Here is a 26,266-nt window from a genome sequence, read left to right on the forward strand (position 1 = left end):
ATGATTGTAAATGAAATGCTAACCTCCATTTCCTCAGCTTCTCACGGCTAAGACATTGAAGTTGAGCCCATGTCCTCTGTGGCAACAGAGGCACCATGTGTCAAATAGGTATGACTGCACAGGGCAGTAATGCTTTGTCACTGCCATTTTAATGCGTCAGCATTATGTAGGTATGTCGGCAGTTTCATGTCACCAGAATTGTCATCACAATTACATTTGAACGAAACAAGTTATAAGAAAAAGAATGGGCCAAAAAATCTTGCTGGGTAAATAATTTGATGCATGTGGGTTAACTAGGTAATTAATTAGAGGGGTAATGGCAACATCCAAATGGGTCACGTGGTACTAACTTCCAGTGGCGGGAAATTTGAAATGTTTGAAACGTGAACGAGCGGGAAAGGGCGTGATTTGCGTGCACAAATGGTAGGAATGGTTAGAAAGTGTGTAAAGAGAGGTAATCAGCCAATTGCAATCTGAAAAATTCCGAGAGCGCTGCAGGATCTGCAGTGGAGAAATGCGAAAGCCTGAAGAACGGAAATCTGAGCTAGTTGGTGCATTGCAAGATCAAAAAACAGCGCGGCTACTTGGGACAAACAGAGAGGAGAATAACGGACAAGCGCTTGTCCGTTATTCTCCTCTCTGTTTGTCCCAAGTAGCCGCGCTGTTTTTTGATCTTGCGAAAGCCTGAGCATTGCTGCTGCACACGGTACATCGCATGCCTCTTGTTGAACACAACCAGTGTTCCATTGAACGCATCACAGTTCACCACCCTTCTATAATTGGTTTACAGGAAAGGCGCAGTATCTGTTACTCGCAGAATCCCGCTGACACATCTTGCGGACAACACAGCAATGAGCATGCTTACGCATTTCTCCAGTGCAGATCCTGCAGTGTTCTCGAAAATGTCCTGCTAAAAGGAGTGAAACAGCAATTATGCAGTGTTTTTGATGTCAGGCGACGTCCTTCAAACTTGTGTTTGAAGTGCAGCCTGGACTGCCCTTGACTGTTCTTGGTGCTAAGAAACTGCACTAGTTCTATCGCTGGATGAAAGTGTTCCAACCCTAGTTCTCCCATTCAGCACCATTAAAGGCTTCGTCCCCCAGAAAAGCCATTGTCCGCATTATGAGCAAAAAATCATGGGCATGGCTAAGGCAAGTGGTAGCTGGCAGACGATATGGTCATGCATGGCTAGTCATTGAGTTGTGTGATGGCATGAGACGTGGCATGGCCGAATTGGTAGGCGCTGCCAACACAGGTGTGACATGGAAGGGTGAAATCTGAATCCAGCCCTTCAGGACCCCTAGGCCACGAAGATACCTTTGTGTGGCTTGGTTAAAATGGTGCTTTAGATCTCTGTCGTGGTGGTTTTATAATGTGGTATCTTGCGACTATGTATGGGACAATGCAGCCGCAAGTTAAAAGCTTCTGAACAAGTGAGTGGCAAAGTGTGTCTACACGAAGGTCCACAAGGAAAACCGGCAACTGGCGCCATTAACGCTGGCATGCCATGACCTTAAAGGAAGAGTTTAAGTCCCCCCCCCCCTTCCCCCAATATTTTTATGAGCTCAGTATTCATTTGCAAGTTAGCGCTTTGCCCTGTGTTTCTTTCACGTCACTGTCTGTTTTGCACTTCAGACCTCACCAAAATGAGTAAACCCCACTAACTAGTCCAAGAAACAGCCCTGAGGAGTTATGTATTCATTTCCTTTTTTTTTTTATATAAATTTGTCTTGTTCATGCAGAGAATACAGAACTGTAATAAAAGAATTTGTTGAATGCTGCGACAGTTATAGTACTCTCCGCTGAGTTCCAGAAATTTCACAGAGTACAGAAGCTCAACATAAAATATCAGAAAAAATAAACTGGAACAATTGGTTAGAAAAGCTACCCTTGCAGCATCCTTCTTTGGCTGTGCCTTAAGCGCGGCTGCACACGAGGAGGACAACAAAGAATGTAATGGGCCGGAGGCACGTGCTGCCACAGCTCAGTAGTTTGGTTATGCCTTAAAATGTGTGGGAAGCTTATATTTCCCTGCGACCTAGAGCACCACATCTACAACTGATTGCCTAGGACTAGAGGATGACTGAAGCCGGCACCTGCTCTACAGAGCCGCTCTTACTCTCGCAGAACGTTTCATCATTGCAACATTGCCTTTCACCCTTCTGACCCCAGAACCCGCAAATGTGGTTTCTCCAGATTGAGGCACAACTCGGCCCTTACCGTTAGAGGTGTGCGAAGGCTCGGTTTAGCCCAAAAGCTCGTACTCTGGCCGCTCAGAAGCTCTGTGCCTCAAGCTTGGGCGAGGCCAGGCCGGACACACCAATCCAGAGTATTCACAACTTTTTTAAAGGCACGAATATGGTTGTGGTGTGCTAGGCGTCACAATACAGCAGTATTTTGCAGCATCCTTCCCACACAAGAGTGTGTGAATTCTCTATACAGATGTTTATGCACCTTTACACCACACACCCCTGGCATGAACAGATCTTTGCTAGCTGTCAACGACCAAGCAGAAGGGCTGCTTGTGGGCTATCGAATTTTGACTTTTCTCTCTTCCTCTTCGGCAGATGTTTAGGTATCAGTTTCCAGATTCGCGGTATGCTGTCAGCTCTTCCACATCTGTTGTGCCAGGCCTCAACAAGCCTCAGTAGAAATGGGCCGTAGCACCTAGTCAAAGCATCTGCGGTCCACGACCTTGTCGGTGCCATGAAAGACACGCAGTGAGCAAGATAAGCTTACCGAGTACTTGGCCACAGAATCAACCCCTTGCTCAGAGGCCGCGTGTTTTTGGTGAAGTGAGGAAACCATGTACCTAAATCTTTCCTTTCTTGCTAAGAACACATTATTCATTGCAGCCACAAGTTACAGCAGTAAAAAGAACTTCAGCGTTGCTGGATTCACAATCCAGGAGTGCCACAAATGTCTTAAGCATTCATCAATGCATAAATTGTTCTTGCGTAATAATATAAAAAAATTAATATAATTCTATGTTGTGCTGTGCCTCTATATATTCTACAAATTTCAATCTTAAACGCAACAACTGAGCATTTCAAGGTCAACTCATTATTTGGAAATTATTTCTTTCTGTATCATTCTGGACCAGACCAGGGCCTTAAAGGGCCATTAAACAATATTTGCTCTAATATTCTAGTGAAAGAAATTTATAGAGATGGTCTTTGTGAGTATTTGAATTAAATTTAAACACTTTGCGTGGAGACAATTGACAACTAATTTTTAAAAAGTGCTCCTGGTTAAAGCTCTCAACTGATTAGGGCGACATGTTCCCCCGCGCAAACCTCCATCGGGGCTTGCTGGTTGTGCCCGCTCACTGGATGCTCCCAGGTGACCCGGGCAGAATGGAACGTGGTGGGGTGCCGTCTCAGCTTGTTTTCTTTTTTTTTTTTCTTCCGTGGTGGCGTGCGTCAGGTTAAGCGTGCAGAGGACGAGCGCCATTTCAGTCGCCAATATTTTCGGTATTACTGACACTAGCATAAAAATTTGTGTGTTGCAAAGAGGACTGATAGGATACCTATATCTAGAGTGCGTTTTCTAGTTTTCGTAAATAGCTCTTCGTGGGCCCTTTAAGTCTGAACACGTTGTCATGCCAGACTCTGGTCTGTAACACAGATTCCAAGCTAGCTCGGGCTCAGAATTTCGGCCCGTGCACATCTCTACTGACTGCATCACCTCACAAGGTGATTTAGTACAATCATGTCGTATCTGCGCTCTCTCCTGACATGATCAGTGACCTGCAGGATATTCTTATAAACTCATGGGAGATGCCCTCATCAGCACCTCAAGACCAAAGTACCCGAGAGAACTATGGCGTAAGAACGCTCTCACCTACAGCAGCTCCTTACTGGTGGACCTTGACGACTGTCGCCTTTCACAACTGCTTCACCAGATTTGGCAGCTCCTCGGTGAGGACTCACCACCCATGTTCCGCTGCTTCGAGAACTCTTCTTCAGCTCTTGCTGATGCCCAAGCATCTGCATCTTGCCTTCCCAGCGGCCAGTGACACAACCATGGAGCTGACCAACCAGGTTCATGAGGTGGCCTTCCAGCAAGCCACAGCTGTCTCACCACTGGCAGACTCGGCAATTTCCTGCCTCGAGGCCTGTACTGATGAGCTTACTACCTCAGTTGACACACTCAGGAGCCTGTCCCAAGAGACCATTCACCATATTCCAGTCACCACTTTCCATCGCGCACAAAGAGCCATAACTTAACACTGCTGGTATGACTGGCAATTCCTACATCCTGCCACTAAGTGCATGTCTCGTGGTTGGGAAAAACCCCTCAAGACCATTAATGGCAACTCGTGGCTCCCCAATGCGGCCACCTTTCGTGGTTTGGTTTGTGGGGTTTAACGTCCCAAAGCAACTCAGGCTATGAGAGACGCCGTAGTGGAGGACTCCGGAAATTTCGACCACCTGGGGTTCTTTAACGTGCACTGACATCGCACAGCACACGGGCGCCTTCCTTTTCGCCTCGATCGAAAAGCGGCCGCCGAGGCCGGGAGTCGATCCCGCGTCCTTGGGAACAGTAGTCGAGTGCCGTAACCACTGCGCCACCCCGGCGGGGTCCTTTTGTGGTAATTGACAAGACCTGTCATAATCCGTTCCTTGTCAACAATGGTGCAGAGGTCAGCGTGATCCTTAAAAAAAAAAAGCCATCTTGCCTAGCTGGCGGGGCAATCGCAACGGGCTGCCATCCCTTCGACCATAGAGACATATAGACTTCGCTCCCTCACCCTCAACTTGGTACCCTGCCACACATTTTGATGAGTGTTCGTCATCGCTGATGTTGACCCAATCATCAGCGCATATTTCTTATCGTACTTTCACTTGGGCTTCATTCAGCATGCAGCCCGACAGACAGCTTCACTCGGCTATCTATATCTGGCGTCGAGTCTAACCTTGTCCCCACTGGCATCGGCATGCTGATACCATCACCTCCTTTGAGAACATCCCGGTGTGATTTCAGTAACTGGCAAAGCGTTTAAATCTCACCCAGCCACCAAAGCATATGGTGTGACCACCACCACCAGCACGATCACATCTCTTGTTTGGTGGTCACCTGCTAAACGGGAGTTCAATCATGATGCAACTCGACATTATACACCCATCATCCAGCGCATGGGCTTCATTCCATCTCATATCTAAAAAAAGATCCAAGTGACTGGCGTCCGTGCGGTGACTATGAAGTGTTGAATGCCAAGACTGTCCACGACAGCTATCCACTGCTTCACACCACATCTGAATGGCTGCACCATTTTTAACAAAGTGGACCTGGTTAGGCACATCACCAGATACCCACTGTGTTTGCCAGCATACCTAAAGCAGCCATCACAACTGCGTTTGGGCTGTTAGAGTATGTGTGGATGCCCTTTGGACTTCAGAACCCAACTCAAACCTTTCAGCAGTTCATTGCCAAGGTCACAAGAGGCCTCCCAGCTGTGTTCGCATACATCGATCATTGATGTATGCGAACACAGTCAGCAATATGTCTATAGATAACGAGAACTACCTGCGTGCAGTTTACAGCACCTCCAACAGCACGGCCTGGTTGTGAATTCTGACAAGTGCGTATTCGCCGTTTTCATGCCCACTTTTTGAGCCATCACAACTTATAGCTGAATTGCCAATTGCTAATATTTACTTATTTGTCAACTTTTGCAAGAGTGAAATTCTCGCGGGAACAAAAAAAAAAAAATTCCTTTGCAGGGTTCGACTGCATGTGCTCCACATTTTGACGGTTGAAAATGAAACTTGCAGTGCTCCGCAACCATTATGATCTGCTGAAGTGGACTAAAGCATAAGTCAATGCAATGGGTGCCAGAGGTTTATATGTGAAATACCCCATTTTTACTTTCAAATGAGGAAGTGCTTACTGAAGAGTTCGAGGAAGAGAGAGATGCGTGCAGACTGTTCTGGGCTTTGGGCCGTTTGCAAGCAGCCTTCATTATTCAAACGTTGACCTGTATTAAACCCATTTCATCCGCTACATTTGGTGGAGGTGCTGGGTAAAACATCCTGGGAATCCAGCCAGTGCCTCGTTGCAGCCGCCATGTGGCAGGTGTTTGCCACCTTTATCTTCTCAAGAGTACCTTCCAATAGCTACCATCCAAGCGACGCAGACTCAGGAACAGTGAGCTGAAGAGACGACGACCTAGAGATCAGCAAAGCGGCTCAGAACGGCTCAGCTTACTGAAGTGAGCCGGCTCATTTGAACGGTTCACCGGCTCACTTAAGCCTGGGTCGCTCAGGAGCGAACAGTGGTCTATTGGAGAGAGAGAAAGCCAACTCTGCCTCTCTCTCGTTCACTGATACGCACCCATTCGACCTCCCGAAACTTAACGAAAGCGTGGAAATATTTGTGTGTCCATCCTATCTCCCCTAATGGTGACTACAAAATCTCAGTAAACAGCAACATCCATATTTTTTTAGGCTCGATTCTTACTCTTTATGTCCACTTTATGTCCACGAAGTCCAAGAGAGGACTTCGTTCTTTTGGTACCCTATCGTTTCAAAATTATCTGAATAACATTGGCCATCATTAAACACACTGAGAATTATCCTTAATAAATACTTCGGGCCATCAATCTCTAGCCCAAAATCTCTTGTGGACTGACTGTTAACAAATACTGATAGTGACAATGTAGACAGATATAGATAGTGAATTATAAATATAGAGAAAGCAGATTACCTGATTCGAGGTCCCTCTTATATTTCCGGAGACAGTGAACTCAGGAGGAGCCTGAAGTATAAATGCATCATTTTTTTTAATGCAGTGTGCGCTTTGTAGCTCGAGTCCGCGTTAGTCCTTTTTCACTTTCTAAATCCCCCCTCCCCCCACATGCTTTCTCTAGCTGATTCGTTTTTCGTATATTCCTATAACCCTGTTCAACTTTGCGACAGTTTTTCTCAATGCCCACAGCTCTCAGCGCCCCGGCTTCTCCCACTGCTTCCTTTATTCCTGGCAACAGGTTTCTGGCCCAGTACCCTAACCCAAACTTGTTCAACCTTCCTGTTTTTGCCGCCACATACATACACCGACCGTATTTAATTCATTCATTCATTTTGTATCTACTTCAAGCCGAATCGCTCGCCATTCATGCTGTGAAGTGTGGTTTTAATTTTCATAAAGCATCTGTTCCCGTTTTGAGCACACGACGCTCTGCAGTCAGTGCTGTTCATGATTGAACCAGATATTTTTTTTCTGCTGGGTTGGCTGCGGAAGGGGCCATGCATTCCACATTCGCCCTGTTGTAATGCAGCTTGAGAAAACTATACATAGCAATTATTGAAAGCAAAACAAAAGACGCACAAAAACAGCGGCTATCACCCGAAGCATACACACATTGCGGCTGCCAGGTCGCCGGCGCGGAGCCTCGACACGGCGCCAAAGCAGCCGACCAACTACGTGCGAAGGATTGTGCAGACAGCACACTTTTTTCTTTTCTTTATATGCCGGCCCAATCCACCTGTGCCTGACCACTGGAGTTGCTTTCTCGTACTGCTAATAGATGGCGCTAAAGTACCAGCAAACAGAAGACCTAACTCTGGCAGAACGGTTCCTAACAGCACTCCAAAAGAAACGCTGCTCACGGTTCCCGATGGTTCACTAGACCAGCGGCTCTTCAAAAGAACCACTGCTCACTAAGCGACTGCTCTCCAAAAGAGTGGCCGCTCAGTGAGTCGCCACTCATTCTCGCTCTTTTAAAAAAGCGGCTCGGTCAAAAGACAGTCGAAGGCGAGATGTTTGCGAGGAAGGGCGGGAAGCATGGCCTCAGAGATCACCCCCGCAAGCGTGGGGATGATCCCAGAGGCAATATGGGACAGCAGACACTTTCTCACAACACTAATAGATGGCGCCGAATTCAGAAGATAGGGAGCCTACGTGTTGCGCTGCGGCGCCCGGCTTAGGGTGGTGACATGCTAGGGTTCCCTATTTTGGCTAAAAACGGCAGTCAGGCTTGGTGGGCCGCCATGCTGGTTCCCAGTTAGTGCGGAAGCACTTAAGCAGGTATGACAGCGATACATCTATAAAGGATGATCATGCACAATGAAGAAAAAATACAGGACTCCGTCACGCCGCAAAGGAGTCCTTTGTTCCCCTTACTTTTACTTTCTTGTCGGTGTCGAGACTTCCCACAGTATTTGGTTTCTAGTATTTGGTTTCAGTATTTAATTTCTAGGGAGCTTCGCAGGACAAAGGCTATCGATCGAACGGAGCTTCAAAGCAGTGGAGAGACTGCTAGAGGTTTTGGAGGATATGCAGGAGGTGCGCCTGCCAAAGACACCCTAAATCTGCGTACCAGGCTATTAATCGAAGGCTGAAAAGAGTGGGCATACTGAATAGGGTTAATAAAATCTGTCGTGCTCCAAGCAGTTAAAAAGGCAAAGACACCAGACCTCTCCCAGGCCTCAAAGAGCAGAAGCGGCTTGGTGCCTGAATATCCAAGAATGATGAGCGGACAGCACACAGGGGTGCAACAGCTGCACCAATTGCATATTTTGATACGGCTACATATTTCTGCACCAAGCTGTGCATTAAGCGTGAAATTTGCGCCATGCTGTGCCAAAATGCCCCGACTATCCACAAAAGTTTGCCATACTCAGTAACAACTTTCTGCGGCCGTGATATAACCAATCACGATGCTTCAGACACTGTAGCATGCGTCACTGGCATTTTAGTTTTATTTTGAGATGGCATCATGGCATTCCAATGGCTACTCATATTTTCTTTGCATCCATGTGCTTTCACCGCTTTCCAGTTCAGTCACTGTCTATGCGCTGAAGGAACCCTATAACGCAAGTGGGCTGTTTGTGACAAGGCACCACTGCTATTGCTTCCGTGGTGGGCCATAGTGGTACTTGTGATTTTGGAGCAATACTTCAACCCTGCATTTTAAGTGCTGCATGTTTTTATTGGATGTATCTTAGTTTTTTATGCGGCTCATGGAAGTTTTCGATATCCTGTTGGTTCATTCATGTACACTAAGGTTATTTTTATACTGTCTTGTCGATAGACTCACTTTCCCATCATCAGATAGTGTAGGAGGTGGCTTCTGTGTTTCATCATCAGCCTGACTATACCCACTGCAGGGCGAAGGCCTCTCCCATCCACTTGACCCCTGCGAACTTCTCAACCTCATCCGCTGCCCCCTGCTACGCTTTCCTTCCCTTGGAATCCAGTTTGTTACCCTAAGCGACCATCGGTTATCCTCTCTTCGCATTACATGTCCTGCCCATGTCCATTTCTTCTTAATTTCCACTAGAATGTCGGTAACTTGAGTTATTTCTCTGACCCACTCTGCACGCTTCCCATCTCTTAATGTTACCCCTACCATTTTTCGTTCCATAGCCCTCTGAGTTATCCTCAACTTAAGTAGAACCCTCTTGGTTAGCCTCCACGTTTCAGCCCCATAGGTGAGCACAGGTAAGATGCAACTGTTGCATACTTTCCTCTTGAGTGATACCAATAAGCTGCTAGTTATAATCTGCGAGTGCTTGCCAAATGCGCTCCATCCCAATCTTATTCTTGTTATTTCCTTTCCATGGTCCGGGTCTGCGGTTACTACCTGTCCTATGTAGACATATTCGCCTACTACTTCCAGTGCTTCGCTACCTAACATAAACTGCTGTTCCTTCCCGAGGCTGTTGAACATTACCTTAGTCTTCTGCATATTGATTTTTAAGCCTACCTTTCTACTTTTCCTGTCTAAGTCATCAATCATTATTTGCAGTTCATCCCCTGAGTTACTTAGCAAGGCAATGTCATCAGCAAATTGCAGATTACTGAGGTATTCTCCATCTACCCTGATCCCTAACTGCTCCCATTCCAAGTCTCTGAATACTTCCTCTAAGCAAGCTGTGAATAGTACTGGGGAGAGCGTGTCTCCTTGTCTAACACCTTTCTGTATGCAGATCAATTAAGGGGAAATGTGGGTGCTCGTTATGATACATGAAGGAAAGAAGCCAACAGTCGGCGAGGCCAAGGAAAGCGTTGGGGATCAAGAGCGAGGGCGAGCACCCACATTTCCCCTGCTTTCGCCCTCGCTCTTGATCACGTTCTACGTGACGCTGGCGGTAACAAAGGACGTTCTACGTCCGCCGCTATGGCTGAGGGTGGCGCTGGTGAACACTCTCAAGGTTCGTATACAGACAACATAAATACCCAAGCAAGTAGCAGGGGGGACAGCGGCCGATGTAGCTCAGTTGGAAGAGCACCGGACGCGATATTCGGAGGTCGTGGGTTCGGTCCCCACCATCGGCACGTTGTTTTTTCTTCTACTTTGTGTTTAATTATCTTTCCCCTAAACAGATTACATTACTAATTTCTGTGATTATCCAAGTAAACATAAAAAAAAAAAGACAAAGTACCATCCCCAACGCTTTCCTTGGCCTCGCCGACTGTTGGCTTCTTTCCTTTCTGTATGGGAATTTTGTTACTTTTTTATGCAGAACTATGATTGTTGTGCACCCACTAAATATATCTTGCAGCACTTTCACGTACGACTCGTCTACCCCCTAATTTCGCAATGCCTGCATCACCGCCGAAGTTTGTGCTAATACAACTGGAGGTGGAACATGTGAAATTTATTTCGAACATCAGAAGGTCGAGAAACGCACAGCAGCCTAGCTATTGAATTCCATAATGCCGTAGTGGAGCCCAAGACTGCCAAAATAACATTTATGCATGCTGCAACATTGAAGTACTATAAGGTATGCATTGTGCATGAAATACATAACCTAATAATCGTCCACCTCTCCTTAATCAAAATATTGTGTCAAAGCCACCGCCAGTCCACAAGAAGTATAATTTACAAGCCGAAGATGTGCTTGCTTGTCAGTTTTCTTTGCTTAAAACTTGCTTTCGGCATTTGCCATTTCGCCTTTTGGTCGGCGTTTCTTTTTGTCTGTTTCTGTATTTGCTTTTTAATCAACATTTTGTCTTTGCACTGCGCTCGCTTCTGGACACAGGCTGATCGCAGTCACTGCTTCAAATTAAGCTCTTTCGGAGCTGCCCTCGCACGACACGAGCTGTGGATTTCGCAGAGAGTAAAACAATGTTTTTTGAGCCTTGCAAGCAACATAAAGTCCCATGATTAAGGTTGTCAAACCGTGCTAAATGAAAAAAAAAAGAAAAGGCATATTCTCTAGCTTTTTTTATTTAGCCTCTTCAATTTTATGATTCACATTTTTGTGTGTGTGATAGCATGCCTAGCAGTACAAAAAGCTTATTTACAAAAATAAATACACGCAGCATCGGTGATAGGTGGCCTTTGCTAGATTTCCTTTGGATCGCATTCATGCAGTCCGATATTCACACCTCTTCATTCTTTTGTGCCGAAAGCAAAGTTCTTCCATGTTTAACAGCTCCAAAATTTGAATTTTTTTTTCTTGTGAGCTGCTCAAAATATGAATTTTATTGCTCTAAAACGAAGATTTTGCTGCTCCAAAAATCGCTACAAATCTTATTTGAGCTTTTGCACCCCTGAGTACATCCTTTTAATGAACCACAGTGTGAGTAATCAGTAGTCTTTCTTGAATGGTTAGTAATAGTGCTGGCTCACTATTTCCTTATCTCAGCATCATTCCACATTACAGCAATGTGGTGGGTTCGACTTCCACTTCCAATTTTCTCAAATGTGTACCAGCTATGGCCCAGCCTGGTGCTTGGCTTACCAGGGCTCATGGCTTAGGAAAGGAGGAAAAAGGAACTGCATATGGGCCTCTGCTGCACGAAGCGGACTTAGGGTTGTCTAATGGTGGAACGAATCGTGAATTTTGGTTCATGACCCTTTTCCTGAAGTGAACTAGAATACCTTTCCCAAGCATCTTATCCCAGAAGAGCCCAGAATCAGGCCGGGTAAAATCTTGTACCCACCAGCACCAGGATCGAAACTGGTACCTCCTGAATGTGAGGCAGATTCTGTCACAAGGCCATCATGTCTTGGTGGGGTAGTAGCCCTTGCTCGGGTTCTCGTTCTAATGGTGCTCAACGTGGCTTTGGAAGATCTTAAAAAATCTTAATGATCGTTCATGAATTCAGAAAGGCCTTGGTCAAAGGTGCGCTGGTGTATGCAGTACATTTTCGTTTTTTTTTTTTTTTTTACAGAGCACTTGGGGTGGATTCACACACCAGATCCGTGTCATTCCGTGATGATTATGGTTAAAGGATAATACTAAGTTTGTTCTTGAAAGAACTGACCAAGCTAGAAAAAATTTCATTGCAAGAAGACATCAGTAAAAAAAAATAATATACACTGGGACGAGCTGTCTGAAATTTTCAGGAAATTCATAGCTGTGCTTTTTATTTCTGAAACTTAGCCATTGTCAAATATGTTAAACTAGCATGTAGAACAATGTTTCTGTAACACTGATAGTCTTTACCTGAACACACTCACACACACACACAAAAACTGGATCGGTGAAATTTTGTGTTTAGCTCTGCACAAATTTAGTTAAGCGGCAACAAATTTCATGGATATATATTTTATAGACAAACAATGCCATGAAAACTAAAAGAGCAGTGGGCAATTAGATTATGTACTGACCAAAAATATTTTGTCATTTTTGTTTTCTTGGGGTATTGTACTAAACTTAAATCTAACATATTGGACCAGCCAAAGACACAGGAACACAAGAAAAAGAAATGCTGCGCATTCAGAAGGTACCAGGTTTGATTCCAGGTGCCGCCAGGTACTCAACAGTTTTCCAACTGGTACAGGATCCAACTGGTACAGGATTTCCCCTGACCTGATGCTTGGCTCTTTTGGGGTGAAATGCTTTGGAAATGGGTCTCAGACCAAACAGTGTTGTCCCATGTACTTCTTTGTATTGAGTTCCCATGTCCTTGGCTTCCCATGTCCATGTCCAGCAAGTTAGGTTTGCACCAACTGGTCTGCATGGCCACTATGTAAAAAAATATATATCAGGAAGCACTACAGATATGTCGCAATAATACTAGCTGTGCCCCCCCCCCCCCCAACAGGGTAGGCACCTAAATTCACCCCTGCTACTGTGGTAAATATGCTCTTAATGACCTCATTGGATTTTCTCCCTGTCCATTGCCCGGACAGACTGTTTCCATATTGGGACATAGATACATGCTTTAGTGAAGGCCTCCAGAAATTTCAACAACCTTGTCTTTAACTTTAAATGTGTGTCAACATCGCACAGTTCACGGCATTGCTTTTCACCTCCATTGTAAAGGGACTGCCGCAACCAGGATTTCATCCTGTGTCCTTGGGTTTAACAATTGAGCACCCTAATCCTGTGCCACCGCAGTGGCTATTACCTATGTGGGGACGGAATCAAGATGATGAACAAAAGCTGCAAATCGCCTCCAAGGGATTCCTGTTTCAGCACACGCACCAAACAGGGAAGGGCCTGGAAATCGGAACAATGCAATAAATGCCGGCTCCTGGGAAAGGTAAGACATGAATGATCCCGCTGCAACACAGAATGAAAGTATAATGCTAGTAGCTGTCACATGGCACTCACATGGAAACATTTAATGTTCTATCAGTAAAATAAATTGGCCTCAACCAAAAAGAGCAAATAAAATTTGCCCCTAGTGTTAGCAGTGCATTTGCTGTTTGCAAGATAACATATAGGAAAGCGTGAATATGATTTGGCAGTGTAAACCAAAGAAACACGGAGATGAAGAAATGATAAAACAAACTTGGCATTTCCATGTGCGTTCCTTTCCTCCTTGGCCTGTTCGCACAGCCAAACCACACTGCAGAGGTGTGCCAGCTAGCCCATCAAACAATGCTACTGGAAAGCTCTTCGAGCAATTATACAATTCTATTTTCTACCATGACAGGCCTACGTGGGCACTAGTATCTCTATATGGAACAGACTGGCTCAGCCTAGTCCCACCTTGTGCACCAGAATGCCCTCTCACTGTATTTGACAGCTACTGGAAAATATGCACCAGCATTTATTTTGGTAACGAAAGAAGCAATTTCACCCGCTCTAGTCAGGAATACAAAAAGGATCTATACAATGGCCACAGAAATAGCACTGTCACTGAGTAGATTTGCTGGTGAACATTGAAAAACATTTTTTTTACCGTGCCCATCAACAGCAATTACCTTGTATGGTACACAAGACAATATACAGTCATAACTAGAAACAGAATTTGAATTCACCTAGAGTTGATGCAAAAATGTAATTAATATTATCACGCTTAGCTAAAATGTAGCTTAGCTAAAATGTAGTCGTATGACCGGGTTAGTCCTATCTAGTGGTCAGAACAGTCCGGCAGATATGTACTGGCACCCCCCCCCCCCCCCCAACCCCCTCACCCTTTTCTACTGCTTTGGCTGTCACGGTGCTGACCGAAATGCATGCCCAGTGCCAGCTTCATAAATAAGGTCACTTCGATTTCATATAGTAGCGCTCTTGTGGAGCAACCTGTTTTTGCCAGCACACATTTTGTACCCACCTTTCATGAGGCACAAGGCATTCATGGTGCAGGAGAGCCCATGAGCAGAAGCTGCGACGTAGCCAAGATCCCAAAATCACTGTGCAGCAAGAGTATTTCGGCACACACTGAAACAAAAAATAGAAATGGTTGCTCTTGCTAAGACAGGGCTATTCGGGAGCAAAACGGAGGCGCACTCGAAAATGAGCCGCCGGCGACCGATCGAAGCACGGGTATTGAAGGGACTGCTTCCTGGCGCACGGAGCTTCGTAGATCCTCTACGCTTCACTTGAAGCCACCGACTCACAGCAAGATGCCGCAAAAAGAATTGAGATCACTTAGCAATAATGCATCGATGCAGACAAGCTGTAACGTGAGAAGAGCGGCGCCATGAGGAAAGTACGGCGCCATGAGGAAAGTGTTTTGCGCTGCATTTTCGCTGTACTTACGAAAGTCTGAAGAAACTTGCAAGGATGGGTGCCGCCCAGTCTATTTTGCAGAATCTGGTCAATCTGAAACACGGCGCGAACAAGCCTCCCGCTTGCTTGTACGACTGCGCGCCAAAATTGAAAAGGAAAAAAAAAAAAAGCACCTGCGGCTGCGGAGGCGGCGATAAAAAAAAGCGTCTGGGTACGAGAGTACACGCGAGCAAAAAACAAAAATAAGCAATTTATTACGTCACATCCGCCAGACTACAAACAGATCCTCCTCGCCTACCTTCTTTCTTCTCGCGCATGCGCAGCTTACCAAGATCGCGCGGTGGCGACCGGCAGGTACCGGCGGCGCCTTGGAGCGAAACTACAGTGAACTAGAATATTGGGTAGTGTGCTCACAAGCGCCGCTCGAGGTGTCCCCGCCGGTGTCGACGGGGAGCGGCGGTTAGCGGTGGCGCTGCGCGCGTCTCCACGGTAGGTGCTTCGAAGCGCGCGCGCTCCACGGGTAAAAGCCAGTGCCGCGCTCGGCCGGCGTCGCAGTAGCAGCGCCGACAAATTGAAATATTACCGCGACATTTGCGTGGGTTTTGCTGAAATGGTTAAGCGGACCTTGAATTGAACTTTATATCTGCGCTGTGCACATGTTCAAACAATGTTAATCAATGCGCTTGGCTCGTTGGGACGTTCACGTAGTGTATGTCACTCGAGCCTGCATTGTTTCACTGGAAAGAAATTATAATGCACTGCATATTCGGGGGTTATAAAGCTCTTTCCATTAATGCTTAAAGTCAATAGTAATAGCTTGGGATTCATGCCAGGGATAAACGAGGAATGAGGAGTGTCGGCCGCAACAACTGCTTATTCACAAACACCGATGCTGCAGCACACAAAAACAAAAAGGACATGGAGATGACAGGTAGAATGAATGCATGTAATTCTGACAAAGTAAAAGGAAAGATGCATCATTTACAATTCGCGTTTTTCGCAGCACGGGAGCCGCACCGCAAGGTTTTCAAACCAGCTACTGCATACTTATTTGGAGAGACATAAAGTCACTGCTTTATGAAACATATGAACAGATTTGTCACCGCTGCGTATATTTATGTTCACGTAATTTGCCGCTTATTTCCTTCACTTCCTCCAGCACTTCACAACAACGTTAGCAATGGCATAGTTTGAGGTGTTTCGCCCGTTCTCGTTTTTCTGCCTTTTTTTGAATTAACCCCTTTCACATAGAAGTGCAGTCTGGTGACTAAATAAAACTTATTACTTCTTCAGATGGGCCTTCTGCGTGAACGGGGCAACCAACTTCTTTATGCAGTCTATTTCTAACCACTTCCAAAATATCAAGAATACTTTCAGAATCTGTTCGTTTGGGGCCGATTCCTACTCTTCTGTTGTTACGGGTATATCGGGCAGACTAGAAAATTTTGTTTTCGAGGCACGTATGAGTTACAACACCAGTGGGTTTACTCTTCCTTTGTTGTCTTTCTTTCGGTATATTTTTTTGAAAGATAGGCCGGCAGATTCGGCAATAGCGTCGGTGTGGCATCGGGGGATAATGCTGGCTTGCCACGAGGGATGCGGACTTTTTCCCCCGTTCACAATATGAACATAGCCCCGTAGAACGAAACGAAGTTCGAAATGAAGCTCACAAACAGCACAGCTCCACAGCTCTCATCCAGCCGCTTGTCCGAGTGACGGAGGTTGATCTCCCACTGCTTCCTTAAAAGTCATCTTTGGGAACGCCTAGCAGGGCTATTTTTGGGCCACCTTTAGTATGCACATAGCCAGTATTGCATCCAGGCGCGTAGCAATGGTTTTGACGACGGGCCGGCATATTTTGGTTTGGGCCTATCTGCAGTGACGCGGTAAGTTTGTTGCGCGGGTATATGTGAATGATATATGTGACCACGTGAAAGCATCCACTATGTTCCTTTACGCCGATGACCCTTACTAGTATCAGGCAAACCTAAGTTTTCATGTGCCTTGGCTAACCTTCAGGAGGCGCTATTAAATTTAGTCATTGGTTTGTCTCAAACTTAATACAAATAAATGGCACCAAATCCCGACTTGTCTGTTTTCGTAGCCCGCACAAAGATGTACCAAATGTAGGTTCTATATATTTAAACCCCTCATATTGCTATTTGTGTTCTTGCCAACCTATATCTAGCGTCCCGTCGGTTACGTATCTTGGTGTACCCATATACAGTGATCTGACATGGAGTACTCAGTTGACCCACATTTGTAAGAAACTTAGAAGTGTTGCATCTTTGTTGTTTAATTTGAAAATCATGATGCCTTTTTCTATCAGAAAACTAATCGCCCATGCTCTGGGGTAGTGTTCAAAGATACGGTATGTGTTTCTTTAACTGCTCTTTCACATGGAGTTAATAGGAGTTTGAAAAACATCGCTACAAGCGTCCTCTACATGCCACAGGAGAATTTGCCCAGCAGTGTCTTTAGAACAGGCGGTTTGCCTGCTTTTGACAATCTTTTTAAACAAATTGTAGTACTAAAATATTTTTGGAGCAGTGCATACAGGCACAAAAACACGAAACCGGTACCGTTGAGACATGTTCCTCGTCATCTTAAACCGAGAGTCCGCATTCATTACGGTAAAGCAACAAGACGCTATTATGTTCCAGCCATCCTCAACGAACTACTGGCCGGACGACGTATTTTCTTTGACCACCCGCAAAACATTGAAAGTTGCTGTTAAAGCGTTAGAGAACATATAATATGTACCGATGTTGTCAGTTCATTTTTGATAGTGTGTTGTGCCAAATGTTTCTTTTTTTTTTTTTTTTTTTGCCTCTGATGGAGTTCTGATGTGGCGCGAAGATTGCAGCGGCTGCCGGTTGTCGCCGCACAAGCCCGCTTGTGGCTTCGGCGCTTCCGTATGTGTATGTTGTTCTAACTATGCTAAATAAATATTGTTATTATTATTAGCAGTCTGTCCCAGTGAATTAACCGGTTAGTAGGCCACATGTCCGCTTACCCCCTCATGTGCGAAAGAAAAGCACAAAGAGTTCTGATCTCCAGGCAGAACATGCATACACCGACGCACGTGGTGTAGTCAACACTCACTTTCGATGGGAGCTTAAACAAGAGCCTGAACTGGCCTTTACTGAACAAACGCTTGAAGTGACCTCCGATAAGCGCCAAAAGAACATGCGCACAGCAGAGCAACAACGAAGCCACAAATGCACACAACGCAGTGACAAATTGAACCGGCTGAAAGCGACGGGCGGAGCAAAATCATACCGTGAAGTCTACCGTGGCGTCACCTGGTGCCGGCGCCGCGAAGCAGTCGCCTGTCGACACACGCGGGGCCTCCGCTCCCCGTAGAGCCGCCGCGGAGTGAGCACACTACCCAATATTCTAGTTCACTGTAGCAAAACTACAGAACACTGTAGAATAATAAATGGCCGAGAGAGGCCGTTAAAAACAAGTTAAAATATTATTATAAACGTGTTTGTTTTTTCTTACGCAAGAAACAAAAACTGCATTCATTCCTGAGCGCGAATATTATGTTTACTTTCTAGTTCTTTGGAGTTCTGGCAGATCTTATTTACTGTGCGCTAGTAATTTGCCTCACAGTTCGCAGGTGCCCTCATCATCGAGTTGATGCCGCTGGCAGTAGGCAGCAAAGAGGTGTCTTTTTTAAGTGATTTTTTAAAGTAATTTTTATGCAGCAGGTGAACCCAGGGTTTTTTCACGTGACTGTTTCGTTTTCTTCATGTTTGTTTTTTCTGGGCCTTGGAGTAAACGGCTTAGGTTTAGTTGTGAGTCAGCGCATGTACTGTGGTTTTCGTGTTTCTTGTCCCTTGTTTTCGTGTTCGCGCTGTTTATATTAATAATGAATAAGTACCAACTCGCCCAACAAAGTATCTTAGTAGGCAGCTGCACGCGTTTTCTTCCAAGTTGCGCGACCAGTTGTAAATAGACCTTGGTACAGTCACAGATCATCATCATCATCATCAGGTAAGAGAGAGCGAGAGAGCCTCGGAGCGAGAGCAACGCGTGAGCTTGCTGCGCGGTCCGAGGTGCGGTAGTTGCGATTGTTACGCACATGCGTTGCTTGCAGTCATGGCCGACCCGTTGAGCCTGCTACGGCAGTTTAATGTCAACAAGAAGGATATCACCGAGAAAAACTCGCAAATAATCTTCGATGAGTACTCCTGGCCAAAGACTGTGAAGACAAACTACCTGGTGTGGGGGTGAGTACCGCGTTTCGCGAGTTCGATCTGCCTAGAGACTTGATGCGTGGAAGTTCTCTTCCCCTAGGCTTAAGCAGTGTTCTTTTGCTGGCGACTAAAAGTTGAAAGCATTTACGTTACATAACTAGCCGCGTCCTGGTGTTTGAGTGTAAAATGTGCGTCCAATTTTTCTCGTTCAGGTCCGGAAAGGATGGCACCCCTCGGGAGTACTACACGCTTCAATGCCTGCTATTTCTCCTCAAAAATGTGCACCTATCTCACCCGGTGTATGTGCGGCAGGCCGCAGTAAGTGCTCTTTTTGCGCTTGTCATCGACCTTTACCGCGTTCAAGCAGCGGCAGCGGAAGCTGGGTTTCACATTTTACTGAGCGATTGCTCGACTTATCCTCAAGTGCTTAGCAGCGATCAGCGGATTCGTGCAGAACTTGGCGCCCAAAGGGGTGTTCTGAACGCGAACAGTCGTCTCGCGCGGCTAAAAGATGTTCCGAGTACACAGACGGCTTTAAACGTGTCCATCCAGAATGGCAACGTAATGTTTGGAACAGATCTGTAACTAAAATGAAACGCCTTCTGTCGTAGACCGTCTTTCATATTTTGATGTGCTGCCAGATCTTCGTTGCTAAAGTTGACGCCACCATGATGTCGCGACGCAAAGGGCGTACAGCTAGTGTGACGGATCGACTACATCACACCTGTAATTAGAGTGTGCATTTACTGGCAATGGAGTCGTGCCAAGTGATAAACAGATCAATGTCGAGTTGATCGCCGATTTTGCTTGCACCTAGTACGTCGCCATGCTGACCAGAAGCACGGCAAAAAGGTATGCGATACTATTATCCGTTTATTATATGCTGTTTTGACCTGCACTGCCGACGCTATGCATGGTTTGCCGTCATGGTGTCATTTGCATCCTATGAATTATGTGGAGTGTGTAATGATTTATTGATTTCTGGATTGTACTGAAGGAATTGGTATCCAAGGGTAGTTGAACTTGGTTGAAATGCGTTCTGAGTTCTGGCATTCTTATGTCTCTCCACTACCAAAGTTATGGTTATGGTCGAGTTCTTAAATAGTGATTATTGGTTTCTGTGTAGAAGAAATATTGACGTGTAGGCAGGCATAAATCTGTTTAGGAGCCCTTGAAAAGGTCAGGTTGCAACATCATGCAGCAAAATGTAATGAAATTTTCTGTTGATACCTTATGCACAGATTTTGTGTTATAATCTTTTAATTGTGGGCAGTTATCTGGCAGTGTGGCTTCACAAGTTTGGTAAATCGAGCTGCATCTTCTTTGTGATTGAACAGTAGGCAATCCATGCAAACTTAATTAGTTTCTGTGTTATATTGAGGTCTTGGTTGGCAGTTTCTACCCTAGTAGCCATTATGTGTTCCTTAGTTAATTAGTGTGTGTTTCGCATCTACCCTGAATTCTAATCTTTTGCACGTGATGTCACTGGCATCATGATGGAGCTCAAAGCAAGCTTTCATAGTGCGGGTTTCTGCCGTACTTCTGGTCACAGACTTCTCTCCATTGCAACACCGGGGAATTCTTTGCATTATGCTGCTGTTCATTTATTTATTCCTTTGGTGAGTTTTATTTGTGTAATGTCATCTGTATTGCTGTTGCAGTGCAGGTAATTGTAAATCACCAGAAACCTATTAGTTCACATCTTTGAGGCATTGTATAGTGAGAGACCGGAAAGCGTGGCGTGACAATGTCCATAGGGCCACGGAGAGTCGGACATGACTGAACGACTGAACTGAACTGAACAGTAATGCAGATAAAAGTTTTTTCATGAGTATTTGTCCTACCTCCATTTCTGGAAATCACTCGTGCTGTTTGCTTTCGCTACACTTGAAAGCAGCTTGTGGCAGCTGGCGTCTATTGAACACCTCTAGCAGTTTCTTGCAGAAGTTGTATGCTGCTTTGTGTCGTTGCAGCTGCTGTGTCAGCAAGGCATTTTAAACGCAAGTGAAGGTAGCACCTCAGCTCTAAGGAAACATTCAGTGTGGAAGCCTGAAGCTTGAGACGTTCTATAGAGTGTTGAGAGTTCCCAGGCTTGGGTTTTACTTTTTAAGTGGAGTATTTACTACACCTTCAGATTTTCATGAGGGGAGTGAGGGGGGGGGGGGGGGGGGGGTACTATCATTGTCACCTCTGGGAGAATGTACTGCGAAAGAGCCTGACAACTGCTGCACCCTCCTTTTTCTTTTTAGGCTGAAAACATCCCAGTTGTCAGGCGCCCTGATAGAAAGGTAAGAGGCAACTAGATCTAACTACGCTGCTGACTGCGAGGTTGAAGTTTTGTTCAGTATCCACATTTTCGACAAGAAAGATTTTCAAAAGTTGCCTTACTTTCCTATTCCTCTCTTCGGTTGCATGCTGGCAAACAGCTCTTGTTCATTTCCGCATAACTAATTGCTTAGCCTCTGGAGATGTGCCTGGCACTTTGCCTAGGCACTTGCAATTATAACTTTTTTCATTTTGTGCCAGCATGTAGAACAGTTTGTGATATTTGTCACCATCTACTGTCATTATTTGTGTGGCTACTTTAAGTGTGGTACAGATTGTTCTTGTCATGTGGGAACGCAGGACATCCTGGCCTACCTGAACGGAGAGACAGCCACCTCGGCCAACATAGACAAAAGTGCCCCCATTGAGATTCCCACACAGGGTAGGTCATGTAGCCCTAGCTGGTTGCAGGCACACAGCGTCTAAGGGATGCTGCTTGCCTGTGCACAGCTAGTTCTGTGCAAGTAAGGAGCGAGCCACCTGACCTCGGGCTCGTTCTGTACTTGTACTTGTGTTTCTTGTATGCCACTGCTAGATGCAAGCACCAGAAGGGCCAAGTGGGTCAAGATGGCCATTTTGTATTGTCATACAGAGTTTCTCGAACAAGGTTTGTGGAACTCTGGGTTCCTTGGTGCGCTTACTGGGTTTCTGGAGCACTTACATGCATGCATATCTCAATTCATACCTTTCCTGTGCGCACTTTATTATGGTAATGGTCATGTAATTGTAAGGACAGGAGCAAAAGAATGATGTGCATAATTTAATGCTACTTGGCAAGACTTGTGATTGCTGGTAACTAAGTAATGTCCTTTGCCACCTTTTGCTTTGAATTTGGTCTAGGCCATGCCTTTAGGCTAGTGTAAATGTGCAGTTGCTCAGGCCTGACCAGTGCCTTCTCTTCAGCTTTTCAGGTTAGGATAGGTAAGGGGTATGGCTTAGGCATACATGGTGTATGCCCAAGACATGCTGTTTGCACAGTATTTGTGTGGAGCTATTTGACTTACAGTTGTGTGGCAGTCGGTCTAATTTCACTTTGAGGGGTTTGCTCTTGCATGCTTAAGCAATGCATTTGAGGCAACTGGTAGAGACAGAGGCAATGGGACCATCGCAGTGTAGTTGCAAGTGCTGTGGCTTTCACTGCTCTCATGCACGAGTGCTGATACCTTTACAGAGTCCTTTGTGGCAGGTACTCGTAGCTTGGCAGTGTTTCTCCTTGAACTGTGTAGCTGAAACTGTGCAGCCATGTGCACCTGTGCCCGAGTGCAAGTGGATGTACGTGCATTAGGAGTGCTCGTAGGCATCTCCACATCGTCCGTAATTTGTCACCCAGATCGAACAACATTCCCCCACGCAAGCACCAGAAATGCATTCGCGGAGATCTTTTGACAAGGTTTACAATGAAAGCCTCGTTAATTCGACCTTTGTTAATTGGGTGACCTAGATAATGCAAACGGCTGGCATGGTTCCTGTCAACGCTGCTGAAAATCTGTAGCATTGGACGCTCGCTAATTTGGATGGTGCATGTCTCGCACTGGACCAGTTAGTCTGAATAGTTTCTCAAAGGCAGACTGCATTCAGATACGAAATACACGGCAAGCGGCTATCAAAATTCAAACCTGAGCTTAGTGCTGTAGAGTTGTCTGCGTCTCTGACTTACGTCTAATGTCAGGCATGGTGAAGAAGGAATGGCCCTCTCTCCAAAAATACTCCATCCACTTGGTTTCGCTTTCCTGAGCTTTGTGCTGTTCTCACCAGCGCATGGCAATGCCAGCTGTGCATCACCCAGCCAACTGAGCCTAGGGGCCATATTTCAAGTTTCTGTTTACCATTTTTTCATTTCGATCCATTTGACCTTGTGGTATTGGCCACTGCTCTTGGGTGACAAGCATTGGTGGAAAGTGAGCAGACCATTAGCGCACTAGCACCTCAGCATTGGCTGCATGATAGAGCCAGTGGATAGCCGGTGTGTGCAGGGTGATCGGCATGGTGAGATGTGCTGTCTTTTGATTTCTATGAGTGACCACTTGGTGCATTTGATGCTGGTGTGGTGCTCCTCACGTTGCGCTCCGACCGCAGGCCACAACTCGCGCCTCTTGCAGCGCTAGTTGGTGAAGAAGTTGGCACGAGGCCTTTAAAGCGGGCAGCATAAGGAAAACACTGCTTTACAGCCAACACTGTCCTAGCTGATTTTTGCTCGCTTAGCTCCTGCAAACTAGCTTTGACAACATTGAGTTTCGAACCGAGCTTTCATAATGGTGTGTGTTCAGGCCTCGTGCCAACTTTTTCATTCACCGGCGCTGCACACAGTGGTAGTCGCAGCCAGAGCGGTGGGCGAGGGCTGCTACACAGCCGTCCAGCAACATGAAATAGAAAATGGAAGCTTACGGAATATGTCCTCAGTGCCTTGGTTTAAGCGCTCGTTGCCACCACTGGGCATTTCTTGCATCCGCATGGTGGGTTTTTTTCCCAGTTTTCCAGAACTGCGCACCAGTCATGTGCTTCCTCAAACACAACACTGCTGCTTGTGAGGAGGCCTGACTGTTACCATGTAACTCAGTGAAGGATGCCAAGGGGGCCTCACTCATTTAGTGTGGTCTTGTTACGACGTTCCCGAGTGTGAACGTGATGAGGCATTGATAGAAAGTTTTGAAAACTCGTTGTAGCACCAGCCTCATCTTAGGTGCAGGCAACCAATGCGCCTTCATTCACCAAATAAATTTACCGTGATGGAAACATAGGCTATTTCAGGTTCATTTGGTAATTCAAACTTGGATAATTTTGACGTTTTTTTTTTCTTTTGAATTAACAAAATTTTGCTCTATTTATGACTGCACATCACTACTTGCTGCTAACAATGGGTACCATGTGGCACACGCCAGTGATGTGCAAGACGTACTTCATGTTTGATGGAGCAGTTGCTGCTTTTGCGTTCATGGCTGCGGTGGTGCCGTACAAACATTGTAAGCAATACACTGTGGCCACAGAATTGAACATATTTGTATTAACCGTAATTTATATTCTGCCATGGGCTGTTCTTGCACCTGAATTCACAAGTGCACCTCGCTTCGATGTTCCACCCCCACTTCGTTGAGTGGAAGAAATAGCCTCTCCTCCACTCAAGGGTTGGTTGGGATTCAGGAATGCTGAGGTCGTTTCCTCCAGCAAGGTCTCTTTGCAAAATCTCCCTCCACATCAGGAAGCGTGAATGGCATGGGGGAATGAGATGTAGGCCAAAATTTGTCCCTTGGGTTGCGCTGCTGCATGTAACACTCACATTCTGTCTCGAGTCTTCTGAACACTCTTCACAAGCAACCGCAACGTTCACAGCCTAGTAGAACATGCTTTGCAGCCTGCTTGAACAATGAAGCAGTGATGAAGAGTCAGAAATGCTTTCGTGTCTGGCGATGGTTGCTGCTGGTGACTTAGAATTCACATGGAGTGGGGAGCAGGCATTCAGAAATGTGTAAAGCCTAGCTATTTTTATTTGATGTGAAATCTTTTTACCCTTGACCTTTGAACTCGGAGGGAAGCTGAGAGAAGTGAGTATGTGTGTGTTTCTATGCATCGCGTGAGTCTGCAGTTTCGAAGCAAGCTGGGGGCTGTGATAGTAAATGTGTTTGAAAAGCCATGCCTTTCATAGACTGCAAACATCCCTTCTACGAAAGGAACGAACCAGTACACTCCCTCAATGGAACAGGGCTTGAAGACTTACAGGGGGGGGGGGTAAAAAATCCCAGGCCGCTCCGAAGAGCTGTGGAGCAGCTGCTCTCTGCTATCGCGGCACTGTTATCGCATGCGTGCCGCTCCGTGCCTGGGTTGCCAGGGTATGCGCTGAGAGGGGATGAGGCTTCCCTCTTTCTCGCTCTCTTTGATAACGAAGATGGTGAAAAGATATTGCAGCGTAAGACTTTCGCTGTTCGCTCTTCGTGTACGGCTGTGATGCAGTGCTTCACGGAGCAGAAGACAAGTTAACGTCTGCTTCTTTCTACTTCTCGGCTTCTTAGCGGATGATATCTTGTGTTTACTTTCGCATAAACGTGTTTGTGGCTCTCTAAGCCAGGACTTTTCATGGGCTATAATACTGGTATTTTTGTATTTTCTCGAAATTTAATACATTGAAAATGTGCAGAGAACACATAGTTAGTTTGCATGTCTAACTGCTTTTATTGCTCCGTTACTGCGATGTTGCTGTCTCGAGTCTTACATAAATAATAAGTTGAGTTCTTTAGCGCGGGTAAAGCAAATAAAGTCGCTCATGTAAAGCGCACTTAGGATGGGATGCAAAAGGTGCTGCGGGTATAAAAAAAATGAAGTATAATCCAGCTGTCAGGTTTTCATGTCCGAAGCACTCCCGAGACCGAGAAGAGCATTTTGCTATGATGCCAGAAAGCAAGCGCTAACATTTAGGTTTTAGGACAAGCCGTCATATGACCAGTAAAATTTGTCGAGATTAATGCCTGTTCTATAACCTGTACCACAACTTCCACCATTGCGCACATCATCTCGTCTGTTCAACTTCATGAGCATCCAGCGCTTACATGGATCTACTAACGCCTTTAATAAGTCTTTTCTACCAGCCGCAATGCAAGAATGGAACCAGCTTCCCGAACACATTGTAACTGAACGTGACCCTACTAGATTTAAAAAATGCGTGACATGTCATTTCGCTTCATAACCGATTGTTTCCTCTTCCTTTTTATGTGCAATGCCTCCCTCATTTGAATTGTTGTATTTGAACATTTTGACTTTTTGTACCTATGTTTAGACCATGAACAATTTTTATCTTTGTGTTACCCCCCCCCCCCCCCCCCTTGATGATTTAATTTTGCTTTCTTGCTTTCTCATAAAGTTTGCCGTTACATCCAAAGCTCAGCG

General features: G+C 45.7%; 1 protein-coding gene and 1 long non-coding RNA gene across 3 annotated transcripts in view; one reads left to right on the forward strand and one right to left on the reverse strand.

The window, feature by feature from the left end:
* Positions 1-12,099: 12,099 nt before the first annotated feature.
* On the reverse strand, positions 12,100-14,987 carry LOC146182595 (uncharacterized). 2 transcript variants are annotated; one of them, XR_014708615.1, is made up of 3 exons: positions 14,892-14,987; positions 14,464-14,570; positions 12,100-13,400 (listed from the first exon to the last, which is right to left on the reverse strand). It is a non-coding gene; the product is annotated as an uncharacterized LOC146182595 (long non-coding RNA). The 2 variants fall into 2 exon arrangements; XR_014708614.1 differs by lacking the exon at positions 14,892-14,987 and having other exon boundaries at positions 14,464-14,833.
* A 3,894-nt stretch (positions 14,988-18,881) lies between these two features.
* The window catches only part of hyx (cell division cycle 73 hyrax), a 118,534-nt gene continuing 111,149 nt past the window's right edge, over positions 18,882-26,266 (forward strand). Inside the window, exons 1-4 of the mRNA XM_084608873.1 lie at positions 18,882-19,099; positions 19,279-19,384; positions 21,316-21,354; positions 21,692-21,773. Coding sequence (XP_084464999.1) covers positions 18,969-19,099; positions 19,279-19,384; positions 21,316-21,354; positions 21,692-21,773 — 358 coding nt within the window. The 5' untranslated portion in view covers positions 18,882-18,968. The remainder of the gene's footprint in view (positions 19,100-19,278; positions 19,385-21,315; positions 21,355-21,691; positions 21,774-26,266) is intronic.

The sequence above is a fragment of the Amblyomma maculatum genome, chromosome 7 (assembly GCF_055883805.1).
Source record: "Amblyomma maculatum isolate TAMU_Amacu chromosome 7, ASM5588380v1, whole genome shotgun sequence".
Taxonomy (NCBI): Eukaryota; Metazoa; Arthropoda; class Arachnida; order Ixodida; family Ixodidae; genus Amblyomma; species Amblyomma maculatum.